General features: G+C 46.6%; 1 protein-coding gene across 3 annotated transcripts in view; it reads left to right on the top strand.

Annotated features, from left to right (window-relative positions):
* Positions 1 to 26,895, top strand: part of LOC137420737 (GON-4-like protein) — a 177,833-nt gene that overhangs the window by 91,880 nt on the left and 59,058 nt on the right. For all 3 annotated transcript variants that reach the window (XM_078772346.1, XM_078772347.1, XM_068106068.2), the window contains 3 exons: positions 8,489 to 8,589; positions 16,266 to 16,428; positions 19,981 to 20,067. In XM_078772346.1, the coding sequence (XP_078628472.1) occupies positions 8,489 to 8,589; positions 16,266 to 16,428; positions 19,981 to 20,067 (351 nt within the window). The remainder of the gene's footprint in view (positions 1 to 8,488; positions 8,590 to 16,265; positions 16,429 to 19,980; positions 20,068 to 26,895) is intronic.

Genomic DNA, 26,895 nt, shown 5'->3' on the forward strand with positions numbered 1-26,895 from the left:
ATTAAACGAAAATATTTTTTTAAATGGATGGGGTGGGGGGATGTGTGTGTGTTTGTGTGGAGGGGTGTGCGTGTGGGGGGAGGGGTGTGGGGGTGTTTGTGCATGGGTGTGTGGGTGTGGGGGGGGGGGGTGGATATGTGTGTGTGTGGGGAGGGGTTGGGGTGTGCATGTGGAGGAGGGGGGGTTGGATATGTGTGTGTGTGTGTGTGTGTATGTGTGGAGGGGTGTGTGTGTGTGTGTGTGTGTGTGTGTGTGTGTGTGTGTGTGTGTGTGTGTGTGTGTGTGTGTGTGTGTGTGTGTGTGTGTGGAGGGGTGTGTGTGTGTGTGTGTGTGTTGGGGGTGGGGGGTGTGTGTGTGTGTGTAGGGTGTGTGTGTGTGTGTGTGTGTGTGTGTGTGTGTGTGTGTGTGTGTTTGGAGGGGTGTGCGGGGAGGGGTGGGGGTGTGTGTGGGGGTAGTGTGTGTGTGTGTGTGTGTGTGTGTGTGTGTGTGTGTGTGTGTGTGTGTGTGTGTGTGTCGGGGTTGTATCCAAGGGGGTTGTGTCAAAGCATGTCCAATGAAAGTGGGGTTGTATCAAAAGTGGGGTTGTATCAAAAGTGGGTGCGAGTAAACCGGTCATCACTGCCAGCAGTTTTAAAGTGGCAGTTCTAGTTATTATTATTATTCCATTGTACCAGTATGATCTTTCTAATGGATTGGCTACTTATTTCACTGCACAGTTTTGTTCACTCGTTGTATTCCATTTTTACGGCCCAACCTGCAGGGCAATGCTGTATCGAACAGCATTTGTCTGTCCGTATGTCCCCACAAATGTACACCAAGCAGAACTGAGGATCTGGTCACATGACAGGGGGACAGCGTTTAGTAACCATTCGAGTTGTATATTTTACTAAAAGGAAATATAATGACCTGTGGAACGTTTTGGTGTCCCAGCAGGTGTCATAAAGTAGGTCAGAGGTTTCAGCAATTCCTCAATACAATTATGATTTTGAAATGCGAACGACATGGATCTCGCTCTGAATCCAGAAGTGAACAGATGATGATGGTTCGCTGGTTTGATTTCTCAATACAATCGTGATTTAACATTATCTTTTGATATACAGTATTAATATTAAAGTATTAATTTGTGATTGGAATGATGAATGATGCTGTTTGAAATGAAAATATAGAGAACATGTTGTCAATGCCTGACGTTCGCCTGAAGGTGGCACACGAATGTGGAATTTATTGGTCATCGTTTGCCATTAGCTGTTTTTTACCCAAGTCATTCACGAACCGGTCCATGCCTGAAGTAAAAAAACTTAACACCTACATTACCGTAAAACTTTGACTATAATGCATAACGCGCACCCCCAACTTGGACTTTTGTTGCGGTGTAAAAATCTATACACCTATATATTGTTACGGAACCCAACGTCGGCCTATGGTTCCCCTTTGAGGGGGGATTAGTCCCCTCGATTATTGCTGACCGACGTGGTCCCTGAAGCTGCACCGTGACCTCCGAAAAGGCCGGTGAGCAGCTTCGTTCGCGGCCGCGGATAAGATGTTAATTTGCCGAGCGGATGGCAGCCGCGGCCCGAACCGTTAACAAAGACTAACCCGATTCCTTAAACGTTGGCCAAAATCGTGCCACCGGTATTCAATTTGGAAAAGACAAAGACGACGGATGTGAAGAAGAAGAAGACAAGAGGTAGGAAATACGAATATGATTTATTATTACTATTTACAGGACCAAAATAACCAAGGAAGAAGGAAAGATAATAAAATAATGCAGAAAGAGGGACGGACCAGAAGGACACAGTGAAACTTAGCTTACCTATGCAGTCTTAATTAATACCCCAGGACAGAACAAACAAAGACGGACTCACACGAATGGGGAATGGAGGCAGGAATGACTGGAAGGAGGAATGGGAAGGTTCAGCTGGGGCAGATGGTTCGGGCTTGATCCCGCACGGGACGTCGGGCTGGACCTCGACGGTCACCGATGCCGCCGATCCTGGTTCCCGCGGGGTAACGGGTCGAAGCTGCCCGGTGGAGCCCACGCTGCCTGGTGGAGTCAACGCTGCTTGTGGAGCCAAAGCTGCTGGTGGAGCCAAAACTGCTGGTGGAGCCAAAACTGCTGGTGGAGCCAAAACTGCTGGTGGAGCCAAAACTGCTGGTGGAGCCAAAGCTGCTTCTCTGGCTCACCTCAGGACGCGTCTCCCTTCTCTCTCCGAGGGCTCGTCTCGACTCATCTGCCGTCTCTGGCGCAACTCTCGGTGGGGGCTGATGCAACGGGTTTTATAACCCCGCCCTCTTGAGCCATACCCACTCATTCTTGGTTGGCCGTAGGGGCTTCCTGGCTCCACCTCTTGATGACGATGGGCGGGCCACGCCCTTCTTCTCCGAGTTGGAGCACATGGGCAATGGCGGCGAATGCAGTTGGCAATAGAGGCTTTGGGAATGGGGCTTTGGGAATGAAAATGAAAGGGGATCTACCTTATTTCACTTGGTGCAATGGAGAATGTCAACTAGTGGGAACAGAGCCTTAACCTACACAGAATAAGGAAATAACTACCAACAAGGAGGAAATCTATGATTGGTTAACGTGATGGTATATGACCTAACTAAGGGACGCCTTTTGACCTTTATACACAGAATGGAGGCAGAAGGGTGGTCTTTACAATTCATTACACAATAAAAAAACTCAATTCTCATATCCACAACAATATAATACGCACCCCCATTTCAGCACTCAAATGAAAAAATTATCGATGTAAAACATGTTATTACATCTGTCAAAAACGGTGAAGTTCATCCCAACCACAACTGTCGGCCACAATTTTGTAATAGTTGAACAGAGCGGCGCTAATGAAAAAATATCATAGCAGGTCGGGGCACTACATTTACGACAGTCGTAAATCGTATCAATCACAATGTTCAGTTGTGATTGCGCAAAGTTTAAACATAGCAGCACATATTAAATAAACGGCGGAAGTCGGATAGCAATCCAACGAAGCAACCGTGGCCTATTGTCAGACGACAATCATGTGGTACTCAAGTTGCTGATAATTGGCTATATTTTATTATAAAACCCAAGTGTTCTTCAACAGCTTCATTCAGTTGCTCATAAGATTTACCAGCGACTTCTATTTCCACTAGTTTTCTCACTGTAATTAACCATGAGTTCTCGACGACGATTATACACCGCGGCCCAAAAACTAAACATTGTTCGATACGCTGAAGATCACGGCAACAGAGGTGCTGTGCTGGAATTCGACGGAATATCTGTTGTGAACATCAGAATATGGAGACGACAGAACGAGCGTCTGCAGTCGCTTCCACAAAGCAAAATGGCGGAACGGGGTCAGGCAGCTGCTCATCCCGAGCTCGAGGCCAAACTGCTGGATTGGGTCACAGATCGTCGGCAAAAGGCGGTGACGTCAGCATTTTGGAGGTTCGTGTGAAAGCCGTCATGCTTGCGTAGACGTTGCCAATGCCAAATATGGTCACCTTCAAAGCGTCACGTGGATGGGGAGATCGTTTTTTGAAGTGGCATTTATTAAACTTATATATTAAACATTTAGCTATTCTTTGTTGTTCTTTGAGTATTGCCACTTCCGTTTTCGAAGACGTCCTCGACGATCGTTTCAATCTGAAGAAAACTTGCAAAAAAATTAGACCTATGTATAGTACGCACCTCTAACTTAAAAAAGATTTTTGGGTAAAAAAAGTGTGCATTTTTGTCGAAGTTTTATGGTAATTGCGAACTGGTATCCCCACCAGGTCATACTATCCTCTTCAACTAATGTATCAAACAAGCCAGGCTATGTGTTGTTGGACTATTTCTTGGTCTTGCTCTGAACTGCCACAGAATAATGTTGGTTGTTTTTACGCAATTGGCACAGAAAGTGTAATTTCAATTTTTTCCAAGTATCTTTCATAATTGCTTTTTGTGGACAAGTTTGCATGTGTTGGGTTCTGCTTTCACTTGTTAACCCTTCTGATGAGCAAAAGGTATTGAATGATGAGGTTTGTTCAATTCGTAACTCTTTATTTAAAATACAACATGCCGCTCATATTTTTGGGCATATGAGGGTTGTTTTGTTGAACAGCAGGAACAAAGTCTGCTGTACTTGTGATCTGGAGAAGAGTTAAGGGAATTTCGTTCCCCTCTGTCATACTAATGTGGTACTTCAGAAACGTCCAAATCGCCTTGTTGCAAACAATGGTCATCAATATGTAAGAGTTATTCATCGCAGCGGCCATCATGGATGAGAGACATAATTAAGCCGAAGAGGGAGGCTTGTAACTGTTGTAAGGTTTGTTTCTACAGTTAGTGCCCCCATTTTTAATGCTACCTCAGAGTTTTTTAGACCACTCGGAGTGCTAAACCACCATTTAGTTGTTTTTTTTCTTTCTTCTCTCCAAATTTCCGAGTGAGGACTTTCGGAATGGAATTTTTGCATCAATAATAGGAATACAAAGTATACAGGGTTGACATTTTTTTTGACCTTGACCTAATATTTATGGTCATTACCTACCTAATTGTATACATTTTAACATTTTCACCATAACTTGACGAAGGTGTCCAATCAGAACGAAATTGACCTCTAGTTTGCCTATAGTAAGGCGCATTTGCACTTAATTTACATCATACTTCTCCGAGTTGAAGGTCAAATGGCAGCTTAAAAAAAAACTCACTCAAGAAAACTCACTCAAGACTCGCACTCAAGAATGAACTCTCCAACCTGTCTCCTTCCTCCAAATCCTGGTGGCGTCTGGTCAAATCTGTTTCTGGTGTTTGTTCCCCCTCAATCCCCTCCCTTACCTCAAATGGCTACATAGTTGATACCACACGTGACAAAGCCGAATGCCTCAACTCTGTGTTTGCCTCAAAATCTTGTGTCCCAAACCCATCTCTCTCTGTTCCCACCTTACCCAGTCGAACCCAACTGCTCCTGGACTCTGTGTCCTTCTCTCCTGACAAGGTGGAGAAGTTTTTGTCAAACCTCGACTCTGATTCTGCAACTGGACCAGACGGCATCAGCCCATGGGTCTTAAAATCCTGCTCTGCCGTTCTATCTCACCCTCTCTTTTGCTCTAGGTCATCTGCCAGCATCTTGGAAATCAGCAAACATTACCGCTTTACACAACAAGGTGCAAAAACAGATCCTTGCAACTACAGACCAATCAGCCTGCTCCCAATTATCAACAAAGTCATGGAATCCATCATTGCTTTGTATCTCAAATCCTTCCTCTTCTCCAATGGCTTGATCTTCAATCATCAATTTGGATTCAGACCAGGTCATTCTACTCTGGACATGCTGCTTCTGCTCTCTCAACAATGGATGGAGGTCCTCAATGCCAAACAGGAAATCAGAGCTGTCTCCCTTGACATATCACGTGTCTTCGATACGGGCTGGCACCCAGCTCTGCTCACCAAACTGTCCCCCTATGGTATCCATGGAAACCTCCACGCATGGCTTGTAGATCGTGGTCAACGTGTGGCCCTGAATGGATTTCTCTCATCTCCCCCTTCCTGTTCAGGCTGGAGTTCCCCAAGGCAGTGTTCTGGGCCCTGTGCTTTTTCTGGTCTTCATCAATGATCTCTCTGCAATTCGCGATTCTCTCTGCGATTCGGTCGAACAATAAATAACTTATTTCATTAAATTTCTAAAAGTTACATCTTTGGATGAAGCACTAGTGGTTTCGTTTTGCTGTTAGACAATTGATTAAGAAAATATTGTTACGGTTTTTAGAACCTTCACTTTGTAAATTTTAGTAAATGTTCCCTTATAAATGATCCCCTGTAAATATGATTATGATGATTATGATGATGATGTAAATATGATGATGATGAAGACAAATGATGAATTGCGAAAGATGATGGGAATAGAGCCTGTGATTGATGCTGTGAAGAGGAACAGGTTGAGATGGTTTGGTCATGTGTTGAGGAAGGATGAAAGTGACTGGTTGAGAAGAGTGATGGAAATGAATGTAGAAGGAAGCAGAGGACGGGGAAGACCGAAAAAGACTTGGCTAAAGATGGTGGAAGAAGAAATGCGGGCAAGGGGGTTAACAAGGAGAGATGCAGAAAATAGGGCAAAATGGAGAAGATTGTCATGGGGACCGCAAGGCTAACCCCCACTCTAGCAGGGAAAATGGCCTTTAAAATGCATGTTGTTGTTGTTGTATCAATGATCTCTCTGGAAAATCCTCTCTATCTCTTTGCTGATGACTCCACTCTCTGCCGCTCCATTCCTCATCCCTCTGATCGGCAGTCTGCAGCCTCCCCACTCTCTTCAGACCTGGACAAAATCACAGACTGGTCGAACAAGTGGTACATGTCTTTCAATCCTGACAAATCTCACACTCTTACTATGTCTCTCCGAAACGACCGACTGGACAACCCTCCCATCTACTTTCTCAACAATCGTCTCCAAGAAGTTCTGTCGCTCAAGCTTTTGAGTCTCACTATCTGCCATGATCTTTCCTGGAAAAACCACATTTCCAAGCTGGCCTCCAAAGACAGTCGCCGACTGGGCATCCTACGTCGTGCGAAGTCCTTCCTTGGCACACCTGAGCTCCTCACCACATACAAGGCTTTCATCCGCAGCTCAATGGAATACTGTTCTCTCCTCTGGGCCGGTCCTCCTGCCTCACACCTAGCTCGGCTTCACGCTGTTGAAACCAAAGCTTTCAGAATCATTGAAATCTCCCACGATGAAGCTAATTCCGAGGGCTTTTCACTCACTCACAGCAGGCAGGTTGGTGGTCTTTCTGTCTTCTACCGACTCCTCTCCGGCCTTGCTCCCCCAGCTCTCTCTGTGCTCTGTCCCCCAAATATTTCTACAGGTCGCACAAGATCTGCTGCAACCCTCTTATGGTTAAACTGCCATAATCTAGGCTCTCTGCTCACCTTCACTCTTTCATTCCTCTTTTCTCCTGCCTCTGGAACAAACTCCCCCACTCCCTTCAATCCCACTCCTCCCTCCATGTCTTTAAAACACCTGTTCACCACCATCTTTTATCTTCCCCTATCCAAAACCTTAATCCTTTCTACCCCCGCTAATTCACCCCAGATCCACTTTTTTGAAATTCCAACTTCTTTCCTGGAAGTCTTCTTTCCACCCTCCAGGTCTTTAAAACAGCTGTTCACCACCATCTCTTATCTTCCCCCATCCAAAACCTTGATCTTTTCTACCCCCGCTAATTTCACCCCAATTCCACTTTTTTGAAATACCAACTTCTGTCCTGGAAGTCCTTGGTGTCCTTGTGTTTTATACTTCTCCCTCCCCCCCCCCCCCTTCCCATGCCTCCTCCCCCCAAGCCCTCTCCCTTCCACACATCTCCCTATTCTCAAATGTTGTGTTTGTGTGCTTCTCCTTCTCTCCCCATCTTGTTTTCCGCTCCCTCTTTTTATATATTTTGTTTGTCTGGTTGATTTGTTTGTGAAGTAAATGTTAGCTCTTTCACGAGCCTCGATTCAGTATACAAAAAAAAAAGAAAAAAAAAAGTCCTTGCAGTGTCCATATGTTTTATCCCTCTCCCACCTCCCCCCAAGCCCTCTCCCACCCACAGATCTCTCGATGTCCCTGCTCTCAAATGTTGTGTTTGTGTCCTTCCCCCTCTCTCCCCATCTTGTCTACCGCTCCCCTTATTATATGTTTTATGTGTTGGTTTGACTTTTTGTGTGATTAATGTTAGCTCTTTCACAAGCCTCGATCTTGTATACAAAAAAAAAAAAAAAAACGATTTCCCCTCCCCCACTATTTGCTTCCTTTTGTCTGCCAATGTCCTGGCTGGGACATTCGGAATGAAATATTGCATCAATAATGGGAATATAATGTATATGGGGTCGACATTTCTTTTAAGATTGACTTAAATTTGAAGTCATGACCTAATTATAGAAAATTTTACATTTTTTGACCAAAACTCGACTAATTCTTGTCCAGTTGGAGCAAAATTGCACTCTGGATAACCTAGAGTAAACCACATTTACACTTAATTTCCATAATACTCCTCCGAGTTAAAGATGAAGGTCAAATGCCGTCTGAAAAAAAAAAAAAACGCGTTTTTTTGTCATCGCTCAATTTTGCCAATGCAGAATCTCTAAATCCACGTGGCCTTCCAAGATGTTCTTGCATCATAAGAGTGCACTGAAGTTGTGCTGTGATTATTGTCCTTGATCTACTTTTTTCGGATTGTGACCTAATTAACTAACATTTTTTTGATCATAACTTGAATAGTTTTCTTCCAATTTTCATTATGTTAATTGTTTTATGTGTACGTATTGACGACCTGTTTTATTAATTAACACTCTTTCCTTAAATGTTGAAGGTCAAGGTCATATGGCTGTCCGAAAAGTTGGCCATCATTGGATCGAGGGCGCCAGGGGAGGCTTACCCTTAGTGATCGCTTTGTGATCGCAGATACCTGGTTGGCATTGAGTTTCTATCAAAAATTGCTTTTGTTGCAAATGGCCTTTCTTGTTTATTTGTTTCTTCAGTTTGGGGAAGATGTTGAATGTCCAGACGTAGATATTGCAATGCTGGAAGAAGAAGGGAGCGATGATAATGCTGCAAGCTTTAATACTCCAGCAACCATAAGGTGTGACAGTCATGGCTGCACAAATCCTGTGTTGTGTAAAGGAGAAGAGTGAATGATGAATGGAGGATGGAATGGAGAATGTAGTACATGGTGTTGTCATTGTAGTGCAAAATTTTCTACACTAGTGGAACCAATGTTTTTTGGAATCCTTATACCCTAGGCAACAAGACCTGAGTTGGTTCCATTTTTTTCAATGGCGTCTTTGGCGGCCATTTTGACTTTCAAAATGGCCGCCTTTTTTTGCAATTTTGTATGTATCTTTTCACATAAAACACTTTGATTAACCATTTTTTCTGGCATTTTTGTCATTCCTTGTACAGAAAATCCACCAGAACACTTATATCCAGTTAACAGACGTTTTTTGAGAAATATCAGTCATCTTAAAATTCAAAATGGCCGCCATTTGAACCAATTTTGCCATTAGTTTCATTTTGAAAGATGCATCTTTTCACATAAAACACTTTGACCATTTTTTCTGGCATTTGTCATTCTTTGTACAGAAAAGCTACTAGAACACTAATATTTCTACTACTCTCCGTCTACAGACCTCAACCGGCTACAGAAAAGCTACAGACCGGGCCACTGTCAGTTGCTTTCTTTTTTGGTGGTCGTGCGGATTATTTGGCCATTGAGTCTGCCCTCTGCATAGCCCCGGCTCTGCTCCCTGCTTCGCCTGCCCGGCTCCTTCGCCTGCTCGCTGTTTCCTCGGGCGCGCTCTCGTGGGTTGTGACCATCGCAGCGGTTTGGTGGCGGTTTCCCGCCGTGATCTAGATTTGTAGCGGCGGCGGTCGATTTCCAACGCATTTGCCGCTTTGCCGTGATCAACCTTGGCCTCGTGATCGTCTCTTTGCTCCTGCCTGCCCTCTGCTTGGTCCCGGCTCTGCTCCTGGCTTCACCTACCTGGCTCCTTCGTTTCCTCGGGCCCGCTCTCGTGGGTTGGGACCATTGTTTCACCTCCTCAACCTTGGCCTCGTCTCGTCTCTCTGCCCCTGCCTGGCATGGCTCTGCGGTACTCCGCCGCAAGGCTCCTTCTGCTCAATACCCGCTCCACCCCATCATGCATCTCTGCCATCAAATCAAATGGACTCCTCCGACGACCCAGGTACATTCACCGTGGCTCCGGTCATAAGTTTGTTTATTTGCAATCAGGTCACTCCATCCCCGTCCTCTGGTCGGCTCAGCGCACTCTCACTCTTCGTCCCAGCGCACCTGGTCACAGCAACGCACACGATCGCATCTCCTGCCTACGAACCCTGGCTAAATCACCTGAATTCATCCCTGCTGTTCAAAACAACATCAAGCTCACCCTGTTCAACACCCGGTCCCTCAACAACAAATGCCTCATCCTGAACGAATACATCCTGGATAACAAACTGGACTTTCTCTGTCTCACCGAAACCTGGCAACAACCTCTGGACTACTACACACTCAACCTCACCACACCCAATGGATATTCCTACGTCAATAAACCACGCTCGGAGGGCCAAGGTGGTGGAATTGCCGTTATCCACCGTCAAGATATCAAGACCAACCTCATCTCCATCTCATCTGCTCCATCATTTGAACACCTGGCTTTTAAACTATCTGGTTGCACGCAGTCAGTCATGGCTGTCGTCTACCGCCCTCCCAAACCCCACCCATCATTCCTGTCTGACTTCTCCTACTTTCTGACCCAGCTATGTTCCATCTCCCCCTCAATCCTCCTCCTTGGTGATTTCAATATCCACATGGACTCCACTGACTCCACAATAACCACTGACTTCACTGATTTACTCACCTGCTTTAACCTCACTCAACATGTCGACTTTCCTACCCATATCCGTGGTCACATTTTGGACCTTGTCTGCTCCACTGGATTAAATTTGCACCATCTCTCTGGCTCCGACCTCACCCTCTCTGACCACATAGCCATCACTCTGACCATCAACATGCCCGCCCCAACACCAAGGCATTATCGCACTATCAACTTCCGTAAGCTAAACGCTCTTTCACCTACCTCATTCTCATCCACCCTCTCTGAAAAAATGTCCACTTCTCCCTTCATTGACCTCCACACCCCTTCCGACCTCACTGACTACTACAACCACACTCTCTCCTCCTGCCTTGACCAGCTTGCGCCTGTAAAAACCAAAACAGTTTCTTTCACCCATTCTGCTCCCTGGTTTACCCCTGAACTCCGCCTGATGAAAACTCGTGCTCGCCAACTTGAAAGACTCCGCAATAAAACGGGTCTCACAGTTCACTCCCAAGCCTACAAGGACCACCTACAACACTACAAAGATGCCCTCTCCCGCGCCCGCGCCGCCTACTACTCTCAAATTATCCACTCTGGCTCCGGAAACCCAAAAGCACTCTTCTCGACAATAAACAAACTCCTCCGCCCCCTGAACACCACCACCCGGTCATTCACAATAGACAACTGCATCTCCTTCCTCTCTTCCAACGCAAAATTGATGACATCTACAACAGCTTGACCACCGCCGCACCCGCTCCCCCTCCAACCACCTGCCCCCCCTTGTCCTGCCATCCCCTGTCGCGGTTCTCCCCAATCTCCCCTACTGACCTCTCTGAACTCCTCATAGGAATGAAAACTGCCACCTCCACTCTTGACCCCATCCCCTCCAGCTTTGTCAAGGCCTCCCTCCCTGCTTTCTCTCCACTTATCATTGCAACAATAAACTCCTCCCTGTCTACAGGCATCGTCCCACCTTCCCTCAAAATTGCTGCTGTTACCCCCATTCTAAAAAAACCTGGTCTAAACCCTGACACCCTAAACAACTTCAGACCCATCTCCAACCTACCCTTTCTGTCAAAACTTTTGGAACGCGCTGTAGCCACTCAACTCAAACATCATCTCTCTGCCAATAACCTGTATGAAACATTCCAATCCGGATTCCGCTCCAACCACAGTACTGAAACTGCTCTCCTCAAAATCACCAACGACCTTCTCCTCTCCTCTGACGCTGGCAACCTCAACATTCTCGTCCTCCTCGACCTCAGCGCTGCCTTTGACACCATCGATCACACCATCCTCCTCACCCGACTTGAATCCACCTTTAACGTTACCGGCACTGCCCTCTCTTGGATTAAATCATACCTCTCTGACAGACGCCAGTTCATCTCCATCAATAACTGCAAATCCCCCACTGCTCCCCTCCCCCAAGGTGTCCCCCAAGATTCAGTTCTTGGCCCCCTCCTCTTCATCCTTTACCTGTCCCCCCTCAGTCACTTACTCCGCTGTCATGGTCTCCAATTCCACTGCTTCGCCGACGACATCCAGCTTTTCACCTCCACCAAGTCCGTCTCCACCGACACCCACTCTATCCTGACAAACTGCATCACTGAAATAAAATCCTGGCTTCAAATCAACTTCCTCAAGCTTAACTGTGATAAATCTGAAATAATCATCATTGGCCCAAAAACGCTCACAAAATCCACCCATAACTTTGCCCTCAACATCGACGGTATCCCAGTATCCACCTCCCCTCACATCCGGAATCTTGGCGTCATCTTTGACCAAACCCTTTCCTTCGACAAATACACTTAACAGATCACAAAGTCAGCCTTCTTTCACCTGAAAAACATTGCCCGTCTCCGCTCATCCCTCTCCTCCACGGCTGCAGAAACCCTCATCCACGCCTTCATCACCTCCCGTCTGGACTACTGCAATAGCCTCCTCTATGGTTCACCCTCAAAAATCACCAATAAACTCCAATACATTCAGAACTCCGCTGCCCGTCTACTCACCCATTCCCGGACCCGTGACCACATCACCCCCGTCCTTTACAAGCTTCACTGGCTCCCCACCCCCCAGAGAATCCAGTACAAAATCCTCCTCTTGACATACAAAGCCCTCCATAACCTGGCCCCATCCTACCTGGCTGACCTCCTCTCCAGACACACTCCCACCCGCAACCTCCGCTCTGTTGGTACCAACCTCCTGACCCCCTCCATCCGGACCAAATTCAGATCCTGGGGGGACAGGGCCTTCTCCATCGCTGCTCCCACCCTCAGGAACTCACTACCTCACACCATCAGAGACTCCTCCTCACTCACCACATTCAAAACATCACTAAAGACCCACCTGTTCAACACTGCATTCAACATTCAACCCACAGCATTTAACCCCTGACTATCTCTTCTCCTTCTCCCTCCTTTTGCTTTAAATATTTCCCTATTGATTCTTGTCTTTTTGCAATTGTTGTTTTCATGTATTGTTATGCATTATGTTTTCCACTCTGTCAAAGCGCCTTTGGGCTTCTGGAAAAGCGCTATACAAAATAAATGAATTATTATTATTATTATTGTAATATCTACATAGTTAACAAAAACTCTTTCGTGGAATATCAGCCATCTTGAAATTCAAAATGGCCACCATTTGAATTATTTGCTATGCATCATTTGCACAAAGGCAAGCAAAAGCATATTATAAGTAAATTTTATTATTTATTTGTTATTATTTGTCTTGTCAAGCTATGCCAAAGTGTGTTGATGTTAATACCAAACAAAACTGCAACCTAAAGGAAGGTATCATTAGTCATCTTGAATTTCAAAATGGCTGCCAAATATTAAAGTTACTACTACTATTCAAATATAAGGTAACATTGAATAATGTTCCTGGTATAATCATCTCTTTAGACAATAGTGCAATACATTTTGACAATGGTCAAACATTCAAAGGTCCATACTTTTGTAAATATCAGTTTTGTTTTCTTCATTGTAATATCTATGCCTAGTTGTCATCATCAGGGTTTTCAAGTTCCTCAGTTTGTTGCACAGCCGTGTTGGCACATTCTTCATCTGCTCCACATGCACATGACTCTGTGCATGTCAGATTGTGTCGCCTGCAGGAACATCTTCTGGAGCATTTGCTTATTCCACATCCACACCTATCAAGCTCGACCAGAGATTCGGGAGCTATTGCAATTTCTGAGAGGATAGGTATTGGAATGTTATCTGCATCACATGACCAGCCTAGCTTAAACGGGTCTGGAATATTTGGATTTTCCACAAGGTCTTGGTTCCAAATATATGCTTGCATGTGCGCGCTGAGGATGTGTTGATACCACACACCAGAAGTTGGAGGTATTTTGTCTATCCCCCCGGGTTGGCTCGTGAAGCGTTTCCACCTCAGCTTCCCGGCTATGTTGGCCTGTAAGTCCCTTTTTGTGCTCAAGAGCCTGCAGAGAAACCTCTCACATCCTGAAGCAACATTTGCAGATGGCATTTCTTCAGCACCAAGTTGACTCAATGCCGTGAGTTCTTCTGGTGTTGCTTTACTAAAGGCCTTGAACTTGAAGGCAGTCTTTTTGCCTATACCTCTAATATGACCACATGTGTCGCATCCTGTTATACAGTGAAATCCAGGAAGTGCTTGGGGTTACCAGTAATTGTACAGTCAGACATTTCAGTCACAGTTGGCAGGATGTTCTCAAGTTTTGTTGAGGTGTTGTCATGCAGCTTCAGTGGTTCAGCTACAGTCTCGTATTCTGATACATCTGGGGGAACTCGTTGATAGACAGCAAGAGCAGTCCCATGGAATGTGTTCCGTCCATCAGCTGTGTCTACCTTGGCATCTATGTTATCAGCTGAGCATCTGATTGGCAGATTTTTCAACAGTCCTGGGGGCACGTTAACGCCATTGAATTCATTCATATTCTCTTGGACTGTGGTGGCAATCTTTGAAGTGATCTCCTTTACACGTTGATATGAAACACCAACGCCACTCTGGTACAACATGTCTATGTCTCTGCGACTGCGGTGTGCATGATGGCTATGGAGTGAAAGTCCAACCCCTAATGGCGTTTCAGTTGTGAACCTGAAGGTTGAAGTTGAGGACTTTGGCTGATATTGCACCTGCCGATCAGATTTGAACTCCTGGATGATGTGCTGTCCAATAAGTGCACATGTTCCATTTATCTTTTCATTGCGTGATTGTGTTTTGGTGGTGGCTGCTCCCTGGATGATCCATCTTATCATACAGAACAGTTGTTCCGGTATTCCAACTTCAATACTGTCCTTTAGCGACCCCTAAAATTTCCAAGGATTTTGCCTCGCCTGTGTTATTGCATTTCTTATAATCTTTCCACTTTGAAAGAGAAGTTTGAACTTTGCTTGCATATCCTTTTGTTCAGCAGAAGCTGCCCGAATAGCTGCAGCACCAGCATCACTGGAATGAACTGTTGATAGTTTTCCAGATATGCCTGTGATTTCGACATTATCCAGGTTGTTCTTCAGTTTCTGGTTTAAGTATAGCCTCTTGTTGGGATCAAAACCAGGAACGTTGTGGTTCTGGAAGATATCTTTATACAGAAGGTGCACATCAGGCATGGGGATGAACTCTCCTTCATCAATCCTTTGCTGTATGATGCTTGTAAACTCTACTTCAGCTGCTATGGATTTCAGGTTCTCTTCCTGTTTGGTTTCAAAGGACAACTCACCACCCTTACGATGTGGACGTTGAACATATTTTTCCCAGTTACGAGTGTAACAAAGGTGATGGTACACAATATCTCTAGCAAGTAAATCACCAGAAGTTATCACATCACCTAGGTTTACCTGCCAAGTCTTGTTTCCACTCTTATTGACAATATCTGTGAAATGCAAGCCTCTACTATAACTAGTACAAGGATGGAGAACCTCATTAGTATCTTTCTGGCAAAAGAAACATTTATCTCTGAAGAATGAGTCACTTTTGCTTTGAGATCTTGTAACTGTTGACACAGTTGTTGCTGAAGTTGACGGTGCTGCTCGGTTTTGAGGATTCGACGGTCGTCCCCTCTTGTGGTTCGTCAGATTTGAAATATTCTTTGATTCACAAGATTTACTAAAGTTCACTTCATCACGTTTGATATGAGCACGATTTGTCACTGCCTTGTAACATTGCTTGTGCCATGTAGCCTTTTTTTCTTTAAGTACTACTGAAGAAACATCACATAGTCTCTTACTAGCTGACGCAAAGCTTAAGTTGCCAAGTTGCACTCTTTTGTGTAAGCTGCTAAGAAATGTTTCATATGAAGCACATTTGAAATTGGCATGAGCAACGTCAACCAAAGGTTCAGGAGTTCTCTCTTGGCAGAATACACAAAGTTCGTAACTTGTGCATTGCTTCTTAGAAGGCGGCTCTTCAAACGATGACATTATGCGGCGGTGAAGCTGAAATCCAACTTGTCTATGAATACCTGTAAGATAAAAAAGAATAAAGCAAATGTTCATATTTCTTTCATTATTGTAATTATAGTTATCTGTGTAGTTTAAGACTGTAGAAATTAGAATACATACAAAATTGCAAAAAACGGCGGCCATTTTGAAATTCAAAATGGCCGCCGAAGACGCCATTGAAAAAAATGGAACCAACTCAGGTCTTGTTGCCAAGGGTATATAGATGCAAAAAAACATTGGTTCCACTAGTGTAGCAAATTTTGCACTTACATATAATAATTCTACATAACACCATGTACTAATGGAACGGATGAATGGAGAAAGTCAGATTTTATACTAAAACATGGCTGCTTCACATTCTGTATTGTTTGTGTCCATCTTGATGATCTTTCTCACAAGAGCCAGATAGTTGCATATATTTGATGGAATATCCATAGCAGGGGACATATACAGTGATATTGTACTTAAAAGGTAAGTAAAGCTTCAGAAAATTAATACACCTTGATGTTTCCCAGGTTCCAGGAGCCACTTGTACATTTGTTAAAGGATTGTCACAAGACAGTGCGAGGTGAGCTGGACATGAGGGCCCGGTGTGCACATACACACAAAAAAAATCCAGTCTGCAGTTTTATATTGGATGAAGCTGAGAAAATTCAGCTTCAGCAACAGATGCAACAGGTACACCCCTTTTTGGCGGATGAATTTCAGAACACAAGAACTTACTTTATGACATGTTTTCGTCATTCGAACCACCAAGTATTGACTGCTTTTGAAGGGTAGAAGAAATCTGCTTCGCTTAAACTTTATTGGAGTGATTTTAAAGAGTTTTTGTTCTAAATCATAAGGATGACATAAAATTCCATCAAATAATTGAGGGGGGAATTATGGTGGAAGAGATATGATGAAAGGGATGTACAAGAAAACCTGATCAATCCAAAAGCCAATTCGTTCTGTCATGCCTGACACATCCTCATCCAATTTATACAAAACTTGCAAAACATTCTCATCATAAAAACAACGTTTGCTTAATTGTGGAAAACAAAGAAAATGAGACATAGCCATTAGCATGGCGACTGAGAAAATAATAGAATTCTAGTCTCTATAAAGGCTAATGTTGGTTTGCATTTGGGAGGCAACATAAACAATGGGTATTGTGGAAGAAAAACTTAGTCTTCGGTCAGGTTCCAAATGTAACAGAGTTTAATCATTTATTCATGCATGCATGGAGAGAGAAACGCACGGTATTTGCTGCGGGAATCTCTCTGGCTATGTTTCCCAGTCAGAGTTCTTTTATACACTCAAATAAGCAAGGGTGCGGAGAAAAACAGTTTAGTCCAGTCTGTTTGCAAGGCCACCTTGTTCTTGCCGGCCCAAACTATGGGCTGATAACGGAAGGAAAAGGGTGGGAGCTTCGATTCAAGTGACTTGGCGCAGACAGACTGCATTGAGGCTAAAGGTTCGAATCCTATTTGCACAAGAAAAGAGACATAGACTGGGTCAGAGGAATGCTGTGGAGTACGTGGATTTAGACCAGGCCAATCTCTACCACCCACCGAGACAACGGAATGCAGACATTCACACTCCAGGCCTCTTAGTTGACCTTGTGTGAAACATATAAAACATTCTAAATTGAAAAATACAAATAGTTCATATCGACCATAAAGCAACGTGGCACGCTGTATATTGTATGGGCGTAAGCATATACTGTATGTGTCAGTATGGGTGTGCGCATGTATGTGCGCATGTCTATGTGAAAAATTACGATTTTTCAGACTGTTAGCCAGTGCCCTGTCACCATGCTCCCAGCCAGGGCCCTGTCGTCATGCTCCCAGCCAGGGCCCTGTCGCCATGCTCCCAGCCAGGGCCCTGTCGTCATGCTCCCAGCCAGGGCCCTGTCGCCATGCTCCCAGCCAGGGCCCTGTCGCCATGCTCCCAGCCAGGGCCCTGTCGCCATGCTCCCAGCCAGGGCCCTGTCGTCATGCTCCCAGCCAGGGCCCTGTCGCCATGCTCCCAGCCAGGGCCCTGTCGCCATGCTCCCAGCCAGGGCCCTGTCGCCATGCTCCCAGCCAGGGCCCTGTCGCCATGCTCCCAGCCAGGGCCCTGTCGCCATGCTCCCAGCCAGTGCCCTGTCGCCATGCTCCCAGCCAGGGCCCTGTCGCCATGCTCCCAGCCAGGGCCCTGTCGTCATGCTCCCAGCCAGGGCCCTGTCGTCATGCTCACAGCCAGGGCCCTGTCGTCATGCCAGCCAGTGCCCTGTCACCATGCTCCCAGCCAGGGCCCTGTCGTCATGCTCCCAGCCAGGGCCCTGTCGTCATGCTCCCAGCCAGGGCCCTGTCGTCATGCTCCCAGCCAGGGCCCTGTCGTCATGCTCCCAGCCAGGGCCCTGTCGTCATGCTCCCAGCCAGGGCCCTGTCGTCATGCTCCCAGCCAGGGCCCTGTCGTCATGCTCCCAGCCAGGGCCCTGTCGTCATGCTCCCAGCCAGGGCCCTGTCGTCATGCTCCCAGCCAGGGCCCTGTCGCCATGCTCCCAGCCAGGGCCCTGTCGCCATGCTCCCAGCCAGGGCCCTGTCGCCATGCTCCCAGCCAGGGCCCTGTCGCCATGCTCCCAGCCAGGGCCCTGTCGCCATGCTCCCAGCCAGGGCCCTGTCGCCATGCTGCCAGCCAGGGCCCTGTCGCCATGCTGCCAGCCAGGGCCCTGTCGCCATGCTCCCAGCCAGGGCCCTGTCGTCATGCTCCCAGCCAGGGCCCTGTCGTCATGCTCCCAGCCAGGGCCCTGTCGTCATGCTTCCAGCCAGGGCCCTGTCGTCATGCTCCAAGCCAGGGCCCTGTCGTCATGCTCCAAGCCAGGGCCCTGTCGTCATGCTCCCAGCCAGGGCCCTGTCGTCATGCTCCCAGCCAGGGCCCTGTCGTCATGCTCCCAGCCAGGGCCCTGTCGTCATGCTCCCAGCCAGGGCCCTGTCGTCATGCTCCCAGCCAGGGCCCTGTCGTCATGCTCCCAGCCAGGGCCCTGTCGTCATGCTCCCAGCCAGGGCCCTGTCGTCATGCTCCCAGCCAGGGCCCTGTCGTCATGCTCCCAGCCAGGGCCCTGTCGTCATGCTCCCAGCCAGGGCCCTGTCGTCACACTCTCTTCCACTGCTCTGTCGTCACGCTCCCAGTCAGGGCCCTGTCAATACCAACTTTTAAATGTACTTTGCCCAAGAAGGATCATGGCACAGGAGTTCGTGAGACCCAGGAGTTTGAATGACTGAAATTATTTAAGAGGATTGTTAAGAATGTAGATTAGAGGGTTTTCCTGATGGTCCTTTTTTTTTTTTTTTTTTTTTTTTTTTTTTTTGTATACAAGATCGAGGAAATAAGAAAGGCTTTTCGAGAGAAATCATGAGAGTGTGAGATTTGTCAGGATCAAAAGACATATTCCAAGTGTAATAGGAGAGGGAAGACGCTGCAGCCTGCCTGGCTGAAGGGAATATGGATGTCATGGCAGCGGGTGGACTCATCAGCAAATAGATCAAAGGGATTTTTCAGAGGGTCAAAGAGGTCATTTATGAAAATCAGGCATAAGACTGGGCCCAGAATCATCCAATCTTAGGGCATGCCATCCTTGACAGAGAGAGAAGAGAGCAAAGGGTTCCATTGAGAGCCACATGTTGGCTACGAGAGTAAAAGTCATTAAGCCATGTGTGGAGTTATCCTTGGGTAGGCCATAGACAGAGAGTTTGGAGAGTATGGCAGGATGCCTGATCACAGACAGATAGACACAGCTGAAAAGACAACCTACGTCTGCCTTCGGTGGCGGAGGTAATTATAGTATCCGGATCTGGATATTCACCAAAATTAAATTGGTTTGTCCTTGTCACACACCCAACCTGTCCACCAAATTTCATCCCAATCCGTCCATAACTTTTCCAGGAAGTTCTTGCTCACAGATATACAGACAGACAGGGATGAAAATATAACCTCCATCCACCTTCAGTGGCAGAGGTAACAATACACTTCCAGCCATACTGGCTTTCTCACTGGAATGGAAAGACCTAAATGCAACATTTATGCAAATCTTTTGTCTGTGCAAACATATTGTTTGGTAATCTTTTTGCCCCAGGCAAAAAAGCAGGCAAAAATCATGAGGGTAATTTTCACACATGAGTTATTTAATTATTTTTTAAATGTCTCATTAACTTGTATGTTGGTTAATGCTTTACATATTCTTTGGTCGCCATTCTTTTTGTGCAGCATGTGCAACTTCTAGCCCAGATGTATCTCCTTGTGGCTTGGCACCCTAAGCTGCATGATGAAGCTGAGTTGTCCAAGACATTTTTGGTATGTTTGATCTTCCACCCTTCCCCTTCTATCATGTTTGTTCCTGAACTTATATTTTTGCCACCATTTTATTATCAGGGTACCTAGGGAGGGGTACCCTATTGTTTTTGTATTTATTTTCTTCCTTTGGACATTTTCATTGTTTATTCGTTTTAAAATTTGTTTTCTCTGCAACCGCTTGAGCAAACAAACAACAACAACATGCATTTTAAAGGCCATTTTTCCTACTAGAGCGGGGGTTAGCCTTCCGGTTCCCATGACAATCTGCTCCATTTTGCCCTATTTTCTGCATCTCTCCTTGTTAACCCCCTTGCCCGCATTTCTTCTTCCACCATCTTTAGCCAAGTCTTTCTCGGTCTTCCCTGTCCTCTACTTCCTTCTACATTCATTTCCATCACTCTTCTCAACCAGTCACTTTCATCCTTCCTCAACACATGACCAAACCATCTCAACCTGTTTCTCTTCACAGCATCAATCACAGGCTCTAGTCCCATTATCTTTCACAATTCATCATTTAATTTGTCTTCCTCTCTCTCAACGATACTCCGCACGTCCATCGAACCATTCGCATTTCCACCCAACCGCAAACGCTTGAGCGAACGACACAAAACTTTTAATGTTGATAATTGACATTGAAACCATGGATAATTTTTGTTATGATAGCTATGATGTCATAGGTCATGTGACATGCCAGTCATGTTGGAAAAATGGAAAAACTTTGGACATCTTCTCTGGAACCACTCAACGAAAAGAAAAAAAAATCCCGCATCCATAACCTTGATCTTTTCTACACCCGTTAATACACCCCAAATCCACCTCCTTGTAGTGTCCATCTGGTTTATACCACGTACCCTGCCCCAGCCATCTCCTTTCCACAGATCTCCCGATGTCCCTGTTCTCTACTGTTGTTGTGCTTCCATCTCTCTCCCCCTCTTGTCTCCTGCTCCCTTTATTATATTGTTACGGACGCGGTTTAGATGTTATTTACCGAGCGGTGGTATTGCCGCGACCGAACAGTTATTCCCCGACTAGACCCCGATTCCACCCAGACGTTGACCAAATCGCGCTATGCCAAATCAATGATGGAAAGGACACGACGACTGGGAAAGAGGAAACGACGCAAGGGGTACAGTTCTCAAGACCTCCGGAGGAGGGTATAATTAGTGGTGGAGAAAAGGGGGTAGATTACACGGCAGAGTGAGGTAAAAGACACAGAAGAGATGGGCACTTAAATACAATCTTATATATTCCCGGACAGACCACAGACAAACGGAACTAGGCTGACTTACACAGGGATTGATGGCAGGGAGGGACAGGTAGTTTGATGGCACAAGGTGCACCTTGGCTCGGGGACAGGATAAAGCATGGTCCAGTCCAGAAGATGCGGGGAGGCCTCACAGCGCTCGGAGGTGGTCTTGCTTGCTCCAAGCTCAGCGCGCATCTGACGTCACCTCCCTCTCCCTGCGCATGCTCAGCGGGGAGTGACACGCCCTCGGCTGGTTGGCTCCGCCCCACTGGGGCCGGTCCGCCGCTTCCATTGGGTGCGGGGGTTACCGGGCTCCGCCCTTGACGAGGAGCTGACAGGGAGCCCCTATTTGGTAACCCCGTCGAGCACATGTTCGATGGCGGCTCGTTGGGGAGGCCTGGTGCCCTCCCAACACCCCCTACCAACCAAGCCGGAGTGAGGACGCGCACTCCCCGCGCCCGCCGCTGCCGTTGCTGTTGCTGTTGTTGTTGTTGCTGAACCGTGAGGAAGAGCTGCAGGGAGGTATTGGGAGGTCCTAAACTTCCTAACGGTGCCATACAATCACATTCTGGTGCAACGAAGGGTCAGAATTAATGGAAACGAGTCCTTAACTGACATAGACTAAGAATAACTAGCAAGATGTCCTATAGTTGTCTTACATGAGATGCGGTGAACCTGGGCACGACATTTAATGGGGGAAATAGGGGGAGGTCGGGTCTACAGAGTGTTGTTTACAGAAAATGGGACTAGGGAATGGGGGATTGGGGATAGTTGGGAAGTATTGAGGAAATAGGGGAATATTTACAAGCGGATATGGATGGATGCAAATCCCATATCCGCAACAATATGTTCTATGCGTTAGCTCTTACACGAGCCTCGACTTGGTATACAAAAAAACGAAAATAAATTGAAACTTGGCACAGATCAGGAACTGTGTATAGGGAACACCATTTGCTAATGATGATGTCATTGGTGCCTTAATGATGACATCATAATTGGATGCGTCAAATTGTTTTTCCGATCAATTGAAATTTTTTTTAGGGTCGTCTACGAAGAATTTGGTTGAGAGAATTAAATCTATGATGTCATCGGTCATGTGGTATGGCAGCCCTATTTTTTTGGAAAATAAACCTTTAAAAAATCTTCTCTAAAATGCCTGAACAGATCAAGGCGAAACTTTACAGATATGAAAAACTATCCATAACGAACAAAAAGTTCCCCAACTATAATGTCATCGATGACATGGTTTGGCAGCCATATTGGATGTTTACGAATTGGAGCAAGGAGGCTTGCTTCGATCTCTCCACAGCATCGAAGTCCTTTCCAAGGGTGTTGTGCTGACCAGGCCGCCGTGGTGTTCGCATTACAGCCCGACCGAATATCGTCGCTTCGTGGCTGCTTTCCGCCGCCGAAATCCAGCGCGGCTTGGGCGATTCTGCCCCTGTTTGGAGAACACCCAGCGAGGCCTTCATCGGGGCCGACCGAGCAAGGCTTCCACTGTCGAAATCCAGCGCGGCTTGGGCGATTTTGCCCCTGTTTGGAGAACACCCAGCGAGGCCTTCATCGGGGCCAAGCGAGCAAGGGCGTGTCGGGACCTGGTTCGCGCCATTGACCGAGTGGTTCGCACCAACGGGAGCTGTTTTCGGATGACGTGCTGATGTCCTTGACCTTCGCGCAAGGCTCTGGGCCGACAGGGCCGACGTGCATCGAAGTCCTTTCCAAGGGTGTGGTGCTGACCGGGCCGCCATGGTGCTGACCAGGCAAACGTGGCGTGGTGCTGACGGGGCCCCCGCAGCCGTGATTCCCCCCCATAATTTCCATGTTTTAAACGTTTCCCAGTGTGTACCCTGGATTAGAATAGGTACACCGTATCCCTGCGTGTCGTAAGAGACGACTAAGAGGGTTGGCGTCAGGAAGGGCATCCGGCCATAAAAGCATTGCCTCAAAAAGAGAACCATGACAATTACAACTACATATGGGCAGGGTACAGCCCGAAGTGGAGATCGGTTTCTGAGGTTTGGGACATGGAATGAAGGGACAATGACAGGGAGATCAGGAGAAGTGGTGGAAGTATTGGTCAGAAGAAGAGTGGACATATGTTGTGTGCAAGAGACGAGATGGAAGGGAAGTGGTGTGAGAATGGTGAAGGGTAGGCAGGGACAGAAATACAAGTTTGTGTGGCAAGGGTGCCTGGAGGGTGTGAATGGTGTTGGTGTCCTGTTTTCTGAGGAGTTTGTAGACAGTGTGGTGACTGTGACTAGAGTGAGTGATAGGTTGATGATGGTGAAAATGATGATTGGAAAGCTCTTGGTGAACGTCATCTCGGGATATGCTCCGCAGGTTGGTCGGAGCGATGAAGAGAAGGACAGGTTCTGGTGTGTGATAGAGAAGCTGAAGGAAAACGTGAAAGATGAGGAGGTTGTTGTGGTAGGAGGAGACCTAAATGGACATGTGGGAAGGAGTATGGATTTTTTTGAGGGAGTTCACGGGGGTTACGGATATGGTGTGAGAAATGGAGAAGGTGAAAGGATTTTGGAGTTTGCTGATGGAGCTGATTTGTTGATTTGTAATACTCAGTTCCAGAAAGAGGATAATAAGCTTGTTACATACACGTCAGGTGGGTCTACGACAACCGTTGACTACCTGATGGTGCGTAGGCGAGATAGGGGGCACCTCCGGGACACAAAGGTGATCCCGGGGGAGGAGGCTGTTTCACAGCACCACTTGGTTGTCTGCGACATAAGGGTGAAAGGTGCGAGGAGAGCTCGGCGGGTGAAGTACCAACCGAGAATGAAGGTGTGGAGTTTGAAAGAGGTGACAGTAAGGGAGGCATTAAAAGAGAGGCTGAGTAGGGTAGAGGATGATGTGGTTGAGCTTGAAAGTGGTTCGATGTCAATGAAAGCTAGTCTGTTGGGAGCCGTTGGTGAGGTATGTGGATGGACAAAAGGACCACCGAGGCACTCGGAAACATGGTGGTGGGATGATGAAGTTGGAAAGAGGATTGACGAGAAGAGGAAGAAGTTCAAGGAGTGGCAGAAGGCGAAGGGTACGGGAGCAGAAACAGCAGAGCATGAAAGTTATAAGGCAGCCAAGAAGGCTGCAAAGAAAGAGGTAGCAAAGGCGCAGGAGGCATGTTGGAAAATGTTCGGAGAACGCTTGGATTCGGAAGAGGGTCAGAGAGCAGTATTCAGGATTGCAAAGCAGATAGCGAAAGAGAGGTGTGATGTGATGGGGGTGAGTTGCTTGAAGGATGAAGTGGGACAAATCGTTGTGGACCCAGATGGAATTAAAGGAAGATGGAAAAGATATATGGAAATGCTGTTGAATACAGAGAATGAATGGGATGGCAACATAGAGAGTAACCCAGTTTTAGGACCGGCAGAGAAGATAACTGAGAAGGAAGTTGAGGAAGCGATAAAAGCAATGAAGAGTAGAAAAGCGGGAGGGCCGACGGGAGTTGTGGGAGATATGTTGAAGGCAGCAGGAAGTTGGGGTGTGAAGAGAATGACAGAGATCTGTAATCTGGCAGTGAAAGAAGGCCGCATTCCAGTGGATTGGGAACTGAGTACCCTCGTCCCTCTATACAAGGGGAAAGGTGACCCTCTAAAGTGTGGCTCGTACTGAGCGATAAAGTATTGGAGCATGGAATGAAAGTATTGGAAATGGTGTTGGAGAGGAGGATAAGGAAGAAAGTGAAGATCGACAAAATGCAGTTTGGATTCATGCCAGGAAGAGGAACGACAGACGTGCTTTTCATTGTGAGGCAGTTGACGGAGAAGTACATGGAGAAGAGGAAGAAGTTGTTTCTTGGGTTTGTTGATCTGGAGATCGCATTCGATAGGGTTCCACGCAAAGTATTGACATGGGCAATGAGGAAGTTAGGAGTGGAGGAATGGTTGATCAGAGTAGTGATGGCAATGTACAAAAGAGCGTGCACAACTGTAAGGATGAAGGACATGAACAGTGGTGAGTTTGAGGTGAAGGAGGGAGTGCATCAGGGGTCGCTACTAAGTCCACTACTATTTGTAGCTGTGATGGAGGTGCTGGCTCAGAATGTAAAGGATGGTTTACCGTGGGAGTTGATCATGCAGATGATCTGGTGTTGATTGCGGAAAGTATGGATGGACTGAAGGAAAAGATGAACAAGTGGAAGGAATGTATGGAGACAAAAGGTCTGAAGGTGAATATCGGAAAGACGAAGGTGATGGCAAGTGGTAAAGCATGTGGTGAGGTGGAAAGAACTGGGAAGTGGCCCTGTGCTGTGTGCAGGAAGGGTGTCGGAGTGAACTCCATTCAATGTACAATGTGCGCTGAGTGGGTTCATCAAAAATGTAGTGGTCTGAGAGGGTCATTAACCAGTGTGACAGCTACATTCAAATGTAAGGTGTGCACAGAGGGAGCTGCAGATGGAGGAAATGTTGAGTTGGATCTTGGAGATGGCGTGAAGCTGGAAGGTGTGAAAACATTTTGCTACCTCGGAGACATGCTGAATGGAGAAGGTGGATCAGACTCGGCAACGGTTGCTCGAGTGAGATGTGCATGGAAGAAGTTTCGGGAACTGAGTGGCGTGCTGATGAGGCGGGGAGTGTCGTTGAAGCTGAAGGGAAAGGTGTATGCTGCATGTGTGAGAAGTGTTATGATTTATGGGAGCGAGACATGGGTAATGAACGTAGAGCAGCAACGAAGGTTGGAAAGGGTGGAAATGCGAATGGTTCGATGGATGTGCGGAGTATCGTTGAGAAAGAGGAAGACAAATGATGAATTGCGAAAAATGATGGGAATAGAGGCTGTGATTGATGTTGTGAAGAGGAACAGGTTGAGATGGTTTGGGCATGTGTTGAGGAAGGATGAAAGTGACTGGTTGAGAAGAGTGATGGAAATGAATGTAGAAGGAAGTAGAGGACGGGGAAGACCGAGAAAGACTTGGCTAAAGAGGGTGGAAGAAGAAATGCGGGCAAGGGGGTTAACAAGGGGAGATGCAGAAAATAGGGCAAGATGGAGAAATTGTCATGGGGACCGCAAGGCTAACCCCCGCTCTAGCAGGGAAAATGGCCTTAAAATGCATGTTGTTGTTGTTGTATTGGATGTTTACGAAAACCTTTTAAAATCTTCTCTCAAAACACCAAACCTAATACATGAAACCTTAACTGTGCCATTGACTACACTTCGGGGGACATGCGATTGATCGCTAAAATGTCTTCGGGCATATGGTCTGTCAGCCATATTGGAATGAAGGAAACAATTTTTAAAAATAATTCCACTGAAACCGCTTGCCTTAACCTGTGCAAGGAGGGGGGAAGGATGGTCGAGGCAGGATGGGGGGAGGCGGGGGCGGGGGGACAGGAAGGGAGGGGGAGGGGGCAGGAGAGGAAGGGGGCTCATCACCTTTTCGTTGAATATATGCTGGTGAATATGGCCTTCATCACGTTTCTGAGTTAAGTGTAATGCCGATCAGGAAGAAAAAGAAGCCGTGCTTTCAACTTCATGCACTTCCGTAATTGTTTGATTTATTTGTGTTAAAATGTCTGGTGATTGTTTTGTATTTATTTTTGGGAATGTATACTTGTATATAACTGTCATTA

This window comes from Myxine glutinosa, chromosome 2, assembly GCF_964187855.1.
Source record: "Myxine glutinosa chromosome 2, kmMyxGlut1.1, whole genome shotgun sequence".
Lineage (NCBI taxonomy): Eukaryota > Metazoa > Chordata > Myxini > Myxiniformes > Myxinidae > Myxine > Myxine glutinosa.